The sequence below is a fragment of the Ictidomys tridecemlineatus genome, chromosome 3 (genome assembly GCF_052094955.1).
Source record: "Ictidomys tridecemlineatus isolate mIctTri1 chromosome 3, mIctTri1.hap1, whole genome shotgun sequence".
Lineage (NCBI taxonomy): Eukaryota > Metazoa > Chordata > Mammalia > Rodentia > Sciuridae > Ictidomys > Ictidomys tridecemlineatus.
The window spans coordinates 147,001,016-147,013,892 of NC_135479.1; the positions used below are offsets into that span (position 1 = coordinate 147,001,016).

The window sequence follows — 12,877 nt, forward strand, 5'->3', positions numbered from 1 at the left end:
AAATCTGCATCATGTATAACCACAATCTGGGATCTTAAATAGAATAAGTTATATTCTATGTTGTATAATTCACCAAAATACATTTTATTTTTATTTATAATTTAAAAAATTTTTAAAAAGGATGGCTTATAAATATCAGAGGTAAAAGCTGAAGAAAACTTTAGAAGTTATGCAATAAAATAAAGTTTATGTATGTCTTATTAAAATTACAGGACATAAAAGTATGTATGAAACAAATGATAGATTTATTGATTTATATATATATATATAAATCAATACTTAATTTCTAGGTAAATTAATATTATTGTACTCTACTAACTTAGGCAATACTAACACTAATTTAAAAATTCCTTTGTAAAATTACTTTTAAAAAATTGCATATTAATTATGAAGAATAGTGGGTTTCATCATGGCATATTTACACATGCTTATAACATAGTTATCAAATTCATTCCCCAATACTTCCCCTTACACTCCCCTTCTCTACCGCTGATCTCCTGCCTCTACAGCAATAGTCTCTCTTTTTCATTCATGATGTCCTTTCTTCTTTCTTTTTTCAAGATTTCACATAAAAAATATGAGTCTAGCTTATTTCACTTAACAAGATGCTCTCTAGTTCCATTTTCCTGCATTGATATAATTTTATTTTTCTTCACAACTAAATAAAATTACATTATGTATTTATAAAACATTTTTTTATCCATTCATCTGTTGATAGACACCTAGGCTTGTTCTATAACTTTGGCATTGTTAATTGTGCTGTGATAAACATGGGTATAGCACTAAAGTATACTGATTTTAATTCTTTGGGGTAAATACCAAGGAGTAGTATAAGTGGATCACTGGTAGTTCTGTTTTTAGTTTTTTTGAGGAGCCTCCAAGCTGATTTCCATAATACCTGGTAGTAATTTACATCTCCACCAACAGTGTATAAGTGTTTCTTTTTCTCATTAACCTCAACAGCATTTATTGTTATTTGTGTTCTTGATGATTGTCATTCTGATTAGAGTGCTGTGGTGTCTCAGTGTAGTCTTGATTTGCATTTCCCTGATGGCTAAAAATGTTGAACAATTTTTTAAAAATTCCTTCCCATTTGTACTTCTTTTAAGTATCTATTCATTTCATTTGCCCATTCATTAAATGTTTTTTTTTCTTTATGGGGGTGGGATTTGAATATTTTTAGTTCTTTATATTATTCTGAATCTTAATCCTCTGTCAAAAGAGGATTTTCTGGAAAAGATATTTCCCATTCTGTAGGCTGACTCTTACCATTGTTTCCTTGGCTGTGCAGCAGTTTTTTATTAATTTAATGCCTTTCCATTTACTGATTATTATTATTTACTCAACTGGAGGATTTACTATTTAGGTAGTCATTGTTTGTGCTTATATAAAGTGTTTCCGCTAAGTTTTCTTCTAGTAGTTTCAAAGCTTCTGGTATAATTACTAGGTCTTTCATCTATTCTGAGTTGACTTTTGTACAGAGTAAGATATAGGGATCAAGTCTCATTCTAAATACAGTTAGCCAGTTTTTCAAGATCCATTTGTCAAAGAGGGTTTCTTTTCTCCAACAATGTTTTGACACCTTTATGAAGAATCAGGTGACTATAGCTGTGTGAGTTTGTCTCTGTGTCTTGTATTCTATTTCATGGGCCCACATGTCTGTTTTTACACCAGGACCATGTTGGGTTTTAGTATGGCTCTTTAGAATGATTTGAAATTGGGTATCCTCTTTGTCTAGTATGAGATAACTGTATTTATGTGCATTTGTTTCTGTGTCTTTTATTCTGTATCATTGGTCTATATGTCGTTTTGATGCCAATACCATATGAGTTTTGTTACTATGGCTCTGTATTATAGTTTAAGGTCTGATATTGTAATGCCTCCTGCTTCACTCTTCTTGATAACATTTCACTGGCTATTCTGGGTCTCTTATTTTTCCAAATGAATTTCATTATTGCTTTTTCTAGTACTATGAAGAATGTCATTGGTGTTTTAATAGAAATTGCATTAAAGCTGAATAATGCTTTTGATAGTATGGTCATTTTCACAATATTAATTCTGCCTATCCAGAAAGACATGCTTTCTTTCCATTTTTTAAGAATACAGTTATCTCATACTAGACAAGGGAGCCAAAAACATTCATTGTAGAAAAGATAGCCTATTCATTCAACAAATGCTGCTGGGAAAACTGGAAATCCATATGTAACAAAATGAAATTAAACTCCTAAATCTCATCCTGCACAAATCTCAAATTGAAATGGATCAAGGACTCAAGCACTAGAATAGATACCCTGCACCTAATAGAAGAAAAAGTAGGCCAAATCTTTACTATTGTCAACTTAGGATCTGACTTCCTTAACAAGACTCCTAATGTGCAAGAAGAAAAATAAATGGAATAGAATCAAACTAAAAAGCTTCTTGTCAGCAAAGGAAAACAATAAATAACATGAAGAAAGAGCCTCCAGAATGGGAGAGAATCTTTACCACATGTACCTCAGATAGAGCGTTAATCTCCAGAATACATAAAGAACTCAAAAAACTTAACACCAAAAAACCCCAAATAATCTAATTGATAAGAGGGCTAAGGAACTGATCAGATATTTTACAGAAGAAATACAATTAATCAACAAACATATGAAAAATGCTCATCATCTCTAGCAATTAGAGAAATGCAAATCAAAACTACTCTAAGATTTCATCTCATTTCAGTCAAAATGACAATTACCAAATATATGAAAAACAACAAACGTTGGCAAGGATGTGGGGGAAAGGGTACGCTCATACATTGCTGATTGGAATGAAAATTGGTGCAACCACTCTGGAAAGCAGTGTGGAGATTCTTCAGAAAACTTGGAATGGAACCACCATTTGACCCAGCTCCCACTCCTCCACTTATACCCAAATGACTTAAAATCAGTATACTACAGTGTCTCAGCCACATGAATATTTACAGCAGCTCAATTCACAATAGTTAAACTATGGAACCAACCAAGAAGCCTTTCAACAGATGAATTGATAAAGAAAATGTGGTATATAGTCACAGTAGAATATTATTCAGCCTTAAATAAGAATGAAATTGTGTCATTTGCCAGTACATGATGAAGCTGGAGACTAACATGCTAAGCAAAATAAGCCAATCCCCCAAACCTAAAACCCAAATGTTTTCTTTGGTATATTGATGCTAATTCACAATGGAGCAGGAGTAGCTAGGAATAACAGAGTTACTTTGGGTTAGGCAGAGAGGAGGAAAGAAGGGAAGGGGCTAGGAGGGTAGGAAGGATAATAGAATGAATCTGACATTATTACATTATGTGCATATATGACTACACAACCTGTATGATTCCTCATCATGTATAACCAGAATAATGACAAGTTATACTCCATTTATATATGATATGTCAAAGTGCATTCTACTGTCATATATAACTAACCAAAAATTTTAAAAATTGGGTATTGTGATGGCTCCAGATAGTTTGTTCTTCTATATGAATTTCTATATGTAATTATGTGTAAAGAATATTATTAGTATTTTTGTGGGATTGTATTGAATCTGTAGGTCACTTTTGGTAACATGGTCTTTTAACAATAATTTGGATTGTCAATGAACATGGGAGGAATTTTCATCTTTTATATATCCTTACATTTCTTTTTCAGTATTTCACAGTTTTCCTTGTGGAGGATTTAAGAATTTAAGGACAAGGAAGTAAGACATATACATGGGAGTCTAGAGGAAAGAAAAGGAATAAGAAAAAATTGGGAATACACCATAAGTAACATGAATCCAAGTACATAGGATACTCTAAAATAGGGCCTAAAAATTGGCAGTCAGGGCAGAATGCTACTCAGAAGGATAACCCAGAGTTGAAACTTATAAAAATAACAAAATAAAGTGTGAAAAACAGGTAATTTCCCAGCGAAAAAATACTGGTACAGTACAAAGTTTAAAAATAGAAATGACACAAAGTCATAAGTCTTCAAATATTTCAGTAGAAATCACTTACCTCATCATAATAAACTCTCAGTTCTGCTCTTTTAGATTTCAAGTCCCAGAATACTACAGTACCATTTTCATAACCTATTAGCAGCTGAAAAACATTAAAACAATCATTTTCTTAATTGTGACATTAATTTTAACTTGGCTCAAATAAAGGATGTTAGTACAATAAAAAATCATATCACATAACAAACCCTTATTTATAATTATATAATACTAATTTTCTAGAACTTGAAAATAAGTTTTCTACTTTTAAAAGAATTCTCACCACAAATAAATGTTTGAGAATACAGATACATTACACAATATGCACATGTATTGAAACATCACAAGATACTTCATAAATATGTATAATTTTATGTGCCAATTTTAAAAACTAAAAAATATATAGCATGGCAAATAAGCTTTACTTCAATATAAACATTTATCAATTAACTCTGCTTCATTCTAAGATGAAATGAGAAAGTATATAAATATATGTGAAACAATATAAAAGTAAATATAAAAATTGGATGAAAAGAAAAATTGTCTAGAAAATAAAAATAAGATGGTGATGGTATATTTAATGATTTGTTAAATGAGAAAAACGTCAAAATTAGATATGTATTTATATAGTTATTTCTTAAATTCATACAAAGTCACATATACTATACTTTAATATTTGAACTTCAGAACAATTCTTTTTACATACCAGAGAAAATGATGAATAGCAAGACTAGTTTCTATTGCATGTATGAGATTATGGTAAAGAAAATTTGATAGTTTAAAAAGTTTGGAAAATATCACTTAAGTAAAAAAAGTGACTAATCTAATCCTTCCAAACTAGAGCCTTAGGATGTAATAGTCTTGGTCTGGGGCTGTAGCTCAGTGTTATTGCGCTTGTCTTGCATGTGTGAGGCAATGGGTTCAATCCTCATCACCATATAAAAATAAATAAAATAAAGATATTGTGTCCATCTACAACTAGAAAAACATTTTTTAAAAAGTTGTAATAGTCCTATTCTAAAACATTATTATGTTTTGAAAGTAAATATTTGAAAGACAAAAGTTGCTTTGTTATAAGACAGCACTAATAGCTCCCAGAAAGCAAATATATAAAACACTGAGCATCAAAATATCAAGAATTACTGAGATAACTGTTAGGTCGATGACTTGGTGGCGACTTAGAACAAAGCAGCCCGTGGGAAAGGAACATTAATCAGGTGCCAGAAGAAACGCCTGTCAATCAGTAGGACCCCCTGGCCAATCCTGGAGTTCAGCCAACTCCCTTGACCAACTCCAAAGGGACAAGGGACCCTAAAAACACCTTTTCCTGTCCCAAGCCCTTCCATTCCTGCTGTAAGCCCCATAAAAGTCCAGTCTGGTCAAGCTTCGATGCGGTTTCTCCTCAGACCCTTCTCCTGTCCACTCTGTGGGTCTGATCGAGTTCCACCTGGGAGTGATATCTCAATAAAGCCTCATTCGGCAGCCTTTTTAAATCTGCCTCCTTTGGTCTCTGCCCACCTCGCCTGATCTGACAATAACTATAAGATTATGATACAGGAAATATTGTATTAGAATCACTTAGAGAATTAATGAAGAGAAAAGAGTCCCAGACATTAAGAAAATATCAGACAAGGTCACTCAATAAACATAAGGGATCAAGATAAAAGAAGACTTCTCTGCAATCATATCTGACCACACTGAAACACAAAGTAATAAATCATTTATGTATCATATTTTAAAGTCTTTCACAACAGAATGTAAATACTGTAGACAAAGAAGTAGGTGATTTGTTCATTGTTATATCATTAGAACCTAGAACTCTGAAGAAAACGGGTATTTGATAAATACTAATTATTAAGTACCAAAGAATCAAAATTTTAGATATTATTATATTCTAATCACAATGAAGTAAAATGAGAAATCACTGAGAAAAGTATTTTGGAAATAAAAAATATCTCTAATTTATGAGGAAAGAAATCATTAATAAAATGTATAAAATAAAAACTAAACAAAAATTTATCATATTGAAACTTGTGAGACACAGATGAATCTTACTGAGAGAAATTTGTAGTTTTATAAATAAACATGAAAATTAGAAAACTTTAAACTGTTTTATGATATAATATTTATTTGACTTTAAAAACGTCAAATTCTAGATAGGGCAGAGGGGTTGGAGGGGAAGGGAGGTCAGGGTTATTAATGATGGTGGAATGTGGTGATCATTATCATCCAAAGTACAAGTATGAAGACACGAATTGGTGTCAATATTTATTTTTTATACAACGAGATATGAAAAATTGTGCTCTAAATGTGTAATAAGAATTGTAATGCATTCCGCTGTCATTTATAAATAAAAAGTAATAAATATAAATAAAAATTTAAAAGTTAAGAAAAAGAGTAAACTTCAGAAATAAAAAAGTGAGACATTTAATCAAAGACTAAAGAATGCCTTTTATTTATTCAAGTATACTTTTATATCTTATAAGAAGTTTGCAAGTGTTCTACATTATTTTCTGGTTAACTTGATACTTAATTATTTTGATGTTTTCGTTGTCATTTTATATGAGCTATTCTTTTCATTATCTTTTCTAAAAACTAAAATTTATATAGTTGAATTTGGGTATACATCCTTCTCAATTATTTTATTATTTGTATTTATTTTAATGTTAATTTTGTTTTTTCTTGTTTTTATTCATGTATCATATATAATACAATGGGGGTTCATTTTGACATAATCGTGAATGTATATAACAAATAAGTGAAAAAAATATTGAACCTCCTTAGTAATCAGGAAAATAAAAATCAAAACTACAATGAGATTTTATTTCACTCTCATTAGAATGGTAACCATCAAGAATACAAATAACAATAATTAAAGTTGATTTTTCTTAGTCATTTCAGGCATGTTTTCATAATAATCTAAAATACAGACATTTTACTCTTCCTTTTCAATTTTTATTTCTCTAAGTGTTTGTATTAGTCTAACTGCTTTGCTAAAATAGCCTATAGTGTTAAAAATAGTGGAGAGGGTGAGTATCATTTCTTCTTAGTGCATCTAGTGTTTCCTCATTAAATAAGATCTTGGATTCTGAAAATAAAGGATATAAATTAATTCACATTTTATAAATTTCTTTGATCAGTAATAGAGGCTTAATTTTAAAATATTTTATTGTGTATTCATATACCCATGAAACTACCCATGTGAAGAAATAAAACAAAAAGACAAGAAATTTTTTTTAAAAAATACAAGCCTCTCAGAACCCTATTTCATACTCTTACTAGGTCAATATCTTCCCTCTTCTAAAATTAAACAATGTCCTGATTTTTAACATTATAGGTTACTGTTATCTGTTTTTGAATTTTATGTAAGAATTATGTATTACAAGTTATTTTTTGTCTTGCTTCTATTTCTATTTTATTTGTTGTAGTTTATTCAATTGCATTACTCAAACAGTATTCCATTGTTTTAGCTATCACACTACCACAATTAATGTATTCATTTTACAATCAATGTAATAATGATGAAATGAACAAACTTATATATATATTTTGGTGAATATGTGCATTCTATCAAGTACATGCTGGTCCATAGAGTATGAACACGTTTAATTTTAACTGATGTTACCAAGCAGTTCTCCAAAGTGGTTAAACCAGTTTTAATTTCCACAAGCTGCATATGAAGGTTTCAATTCTTTCTCTAATAATTTATATTGTCAATAGCTGTACAATGTTTAATAGAAAAGATACATAATAGGCACTTTATCTCATTTCTGATTACCAGAAAAATTTTATTTATTCACCATTAAGGAGGACATTTTCTTAGCTTTGGGTAAATTAACAAAGTTCAGAGTCAAGAAGTCTCTTTCTTTTTCTAGAATACCAAGAGATTTTTATCCTGAAGGGAAGTTGAATTTTATTAAATGTTTCTTATCTATTTTTAATGTCATATATTCTGCCCTGATTTCTGTTAAAATGTGAATTATATTGATTTTGAAAATCTAAACCAACTACATTCTTAAAATGCTAAACCAACAACATTCCTAGAATGAACAAAAATTATTTGTGATCCTGTATGCCTTCTCATTCATTCTTGATTAGACTTGCCACAGATACATCAAATTCAAAAAATCAACTCTCACTTTTGCTAAAGTATTAACTTTGTTTTCCATTACTTTAATATCTACTCTTATTTTTTGAATTAGGGTTCTTTAGATAAACAAGTCAATAGGATATATTTCTGTATAGAAAGATTTATCATGAGGAATTGGCTCACATGATTACGGAGGCTGACAAGTCCCAAGATCTGCAGGGTAAGTTGGCAAGCTGGAGACCCAGGAGAAATGTTGTTGTTCCAGTCTGAATCTGAAGGCCTGAGAACCAGGAAAATTGATGGTGTAGTTATGGTTTAGAGACCAGCAGTCTCAAGTACCAGGAAGAGTCGAAGTTTCCATTAGAGTCCCAAAGGCCAGGTAAAAGCTGATGTCTCAATTCCAAAGCAGACAGGCAGGAAGAATCTCTCTTTCTCAGGAGAGGCTCAGCCTTTTTGTTTTATTCAGGCCTTCATCCGATTGATGAAACCCATCCACATTATGAAGGACAATTTGCTTTTCTCAGTCTATAGGTTTAATGTTAACTTTGTCCAACACCATCCTCATAGAAACACTGAGGATAGTGTTTGATCAAATAGCTGAGTACCCTAAGACCCAAAGGTGTCGATGCCATAAATTAAATTGTCACATCTCTGTTATCTTTCTTCTACTTTCATTGGGTTTAATTCACTATATTTTTAACTTCCTGGGTTGGATACTAGGATCATAGATTTTTCAGCTTTTCTCCCCTTTTAATAAATGAAATAAAAGCTATAAAGATTCATCTAGGCACAGCTCTAATTACCCTCTAAGTTTGACATGCCATGTTTGTATTCTAATTTAATTTGAAATATATTGCAATTTCTGTTTTGATTTCTTCTTTGACATATAAGCTATTGAGAAGTATGGTGCTTAATCACTAGTCATTATCGGGATTTCCTATTTATGTTTTTCTTATTGATAATCTTAATTCTCTTAAGAATATATAGTATATTATTTTAACTCTGAAATTTTTGACATATATTTTATAATTCAACAAATGTAAATCTTTGGTAATACTTTTGCTACTCCCTGTGTGTGCTTGACAATAATATGTAGTCTTTAAGGGTTGGGTATAAGTTTATTAATCATGTGGTTCAAATTTTTGTTATTCTTACTAATTGTCTTTATTTGCTTATTTTCTCAGTAATTGGGAGAAGTGTAATAAAATCTCCAGCCACAATTGTGAACTTAAATATTTTTAATTCTTTTCATTTTGCCTTGTATTATTTTTAAAGGTAGCCTTATCAAATCATACATACAAAAACACACATACACCAAGGAATCTTGCAAAGTGAAAAGATGGTTCAAATTTGCATAATTTTCAGGTAACATGGTACTATGTGAAGTACACTGCCTATACACTATAATGCTATGTCATTAGATATATGCAAATTTAGGATTGTTATTTTTTCTGCTGAATTATTATCCCATTTTATTTTCCTTCTATGGAGAAGTGGGAGAGAAGCGATGGCTAGCAATTTGTTCTTATACCAGTTTCCTACTCTATTATACATTATACATTTACTTATTAATTCTTTTAGTGCTCCTACAAGGATAGAAAATTTTTCCATAACTTATGAAAGTGTGATGTAAATTAATACTTTTGTTATTCTCTGGAAATTATAAGGAATATATTATTCAGGGTTCTTCACAGAGAAACAGTGAATATGGTGGGGTGCGTATGTGTTTGATGGAAATTGGCTCATGTAGTTATAAAGGAAAAACCCCACAAAACGTCATCTGTGAAAAAATTTATGGGATTGAATTTAGTCTGAGTTTGAAGGCCTGAGAATCAGGGGAAGGAGAAGCATTGATAGAAGACCCAGTCTGAAGGCTTGTGAACTTTGAGCTCTGATGTTCCAGAGCAGAATATATCAGCTCCAGAAGAGAGTAAATTCACATATTGAAAAGGGCCAAGCTCATTCAAATGCTCATCTTTTCTTGAAACCATCTAGATGCACTCAGAAATAATGCTTTGCTAGATGTGGTGGCACATGCCTGTAATCCCAGCAGATCTGGAGGGTGAGACAGGAGGATTGCTAGCTCAAAGCCAGCCTCAGCAAAGGCAAGGCGCTAAGCAATTCAGTGAGACCCTGTCTCTAAATAAAATACAAAATAGAGCTAGGGATGTGGCTCAGTGGTCAAGTGTCCCTCAGTTCAATCCCTGGTACCATAAAAAAGGAAAAGAAAGAAATAATGCTTTATCAGTTATCTGGGTATTACTTAACTATTCAATTCAACACATAATGAATTAACCATCACTATAGCCTTAGAAGTTAAATTCAATAAACTTCAGCCTCACTTTTTACCTATTTTCCCTTGTATTTTAATCCTCATTATATTCCCTGAAGTCATTATCATTATTTATATGAAATATTGCCTCAGTTTAACCAATCCTCTTTGGTTTTTATTCCTTCCTTCATCTCTGTTCTTATATAATGGATAAATTTCATTTTCTTTCTGAAGTCTTTTAGTTTTCTCCTTAGTGCATATTTGCTACTCATGAATTGTCACAAATTTCATTTGTTGAAGACAATGAATTTGATGTTTTTAAAAATAATTTTGTAGAGAATTCTGTATAGGCAGTTGTTGTTTTCCCTAGCCCCTTGACAATATCACTCTATTGTCCTCATTTCCCATTTTTACATTTTGATATCTGCTGTGAGAATTGCTTCCCTGCTCCCCACCCCCATGCTCTGAATGCTTTGCAGATTTTTCTCTTTGATATGCCTAGGTGGACTTTATATTATGCCTCCTTTGAGTCTGTAATTCATCTTGATTTCCAATATCTCATCAGTTGTGGAAAAGTATCATCCATTAGTTCTTGAAATATTATTACTGCTAAATTTTCTATCCCCTCTCCTAGATAATTTATTATTCATACACTTGTTTCAGTTATCTTTTCATTTGTTTAATAATCAGGTATTTTGTTTTTTATTTTCCACTTCTCTGGCAAAATTCTCCATGTTTTAGAGTTTACATTTCAATCAGTTAAAATTGTGTTAAAACTGTAATTCAAATCCCCTATTGTTCTGTTTCTACTTTGTTTGTTCTATTAGTTTTTGATCTATTCTGATCCTTGTGTCCACCATGTTATTTGTTTTTATCAGGCAATTAGGCTAAAAAGATCAATTTATTCCCCCAAACAGTCTGAGATTATGTTAACAAGGATTTCTAGCTGGCTTTCCTTTTATCCCATCATCTTCCAGGACCATCTTGCAGGACACTCTGCTTATCTTCCCAGTTAATGACTATCGGTTTGGCCACTTAGTATCTCAGCCACTCTCAGCCACTGTTATTTAAAAAGGGAAAGGTGATGCCAAATGTTTGGTCATTCTCTGGAGCATTCAAGAAGACTTTCAAAAATATCTTGTCTATATTTCCTAGTTCTTCCAGTGGGATGATGATTGGAAACAAGGTAATCCACCATTATCAAGAATGGAAATATCATGGGTGTTAAATTTTATTCAAAGATTTTTTCAGCATCACATAGAATGATAATATTTTTCCTTAGATCTACTATTAACACATTTTCTAATAGTATATCCTTGCATCCCTGGAACAAAACACCATTTATCATAATGTGTTATTTTTTAATGTACTATTGGATTCTGCATTCTAATATTTAAGAATTTTCCATTGATATTTTATTTTATTGTAGTAAGTACACAAGATCTCTTATCAAATTTATAAGTATACAATACCTTTTCCTTGAATATACGTATAATGTTGTACAGCAGATTTCTAGAGCTTATTCATCTTGTTTGATTAAACTTTTAAGTTCATTGATTAAATTTCCATTACTGCCTCCCCCAGGCCCTGTCAATCATTACAGTTTTATATTCTCTGAATTTGAATGTTTTAGATACCTTATACAAATTGAATTGTGCAGTATTTGTCCTTCTGTGACTGGCTTATTTCACGTAGCATAACATCCTCAAGATTCATCCATGTTTGTCACATATTGCAGAATTTCCCTTCTATTTTAAGGGTGAAGAATATTCCATTGCATGCACATACCATTATTTTCTTTTCTTTACTTATTTGTCAATGGCCATTCTGGCTGTTTCCACATCTTGGCTACTATGAATAGTGTTACAATGAATATAGAAATACATATCTCTTTGAGATCCTGATTTCATTTATTTTAGAGTATATCTCTAGAAGTACAATTGCTGAATCATATATAGTTCTTTCTCTGTGTGTGTGTGTGTGTGTGTGTGTGTGTGTGTGTGTGTGTGTGTAAGGAACCTCAAAAATGTGCTCCATAGTAATGGAACAATTCACAAGTGAATCAAAGAATTTAGTTTTTCCATATACGATAGACATCTTTTATTTTTTTCTAACTACTAACCATTGTGACAGATGTGAGCTAATCTCTCATTTGTGCCTTTGATGTGTGTTTCTCTAAAGATTGTTGGTATTCAGACTTTTTTCATATACCTATGGATCATTTGTGTGTTTGTTTTAGTTAAATTTCTATTCAAGTTGTATCTCCACTTTTAAATCAGGATATCAGCTTTTTTTAAATCATTGAGTTGTAAGAGGTTTTACAAAATATACTTTTGAGAATAACCCTCTATCAGATATATGGTTTTGAAAACTTTTCCCATTATATCTGTTGCCTTTTCACTCTGTCCATTTTCTTTGCAGTACAGAAGGTTTTAAATTTGATGCAGTCTTACTGTTCATTTCTTATTTTATTTTCTGTATTTCTGGTGTCATATCTATAAAGCCATTATCAATATCAGTGTCATGAAACTTTACT

At 31.3% G+C, this 12,877-nt stretch overlaps 1 protein-coding gene across 14 annotated transcripts in view; it reads right to left on the reverse strand.

Moving 5' to 3' along the window:
• Stxbp5l (syntaxin binding protein 5L) overlaps positions 1 to 12,877 on the reverse strand; it is a 326,815-nt gene that overhangs the window by 209,136 nt on the left and 104,802 nt on the right. For 13 of the 14 annotated variants that reach the window (XR_013436856.1, XR_013436855.1, XM_078044143.1 and 10 more), the window contains exon 8: positions 4,002 to 4,085. Coding sequence is in view for 12 of the 14 variants with exons in the window: in XM_078044143.1 (XP_077900269.1) it covers positions 4,002 to 4,085 (84 nt within the window). In the remaining 2 variants the exon portion in view is untranslated. Of the gene's footprint in view, positions 1 to 4,001; positions 4,086 to 8,252; positions 8,350 to 12,877 lie in introns of all 14 variants that reach the window. The other variant, XM_078044149.1, reaches the window with a different exon arrangement.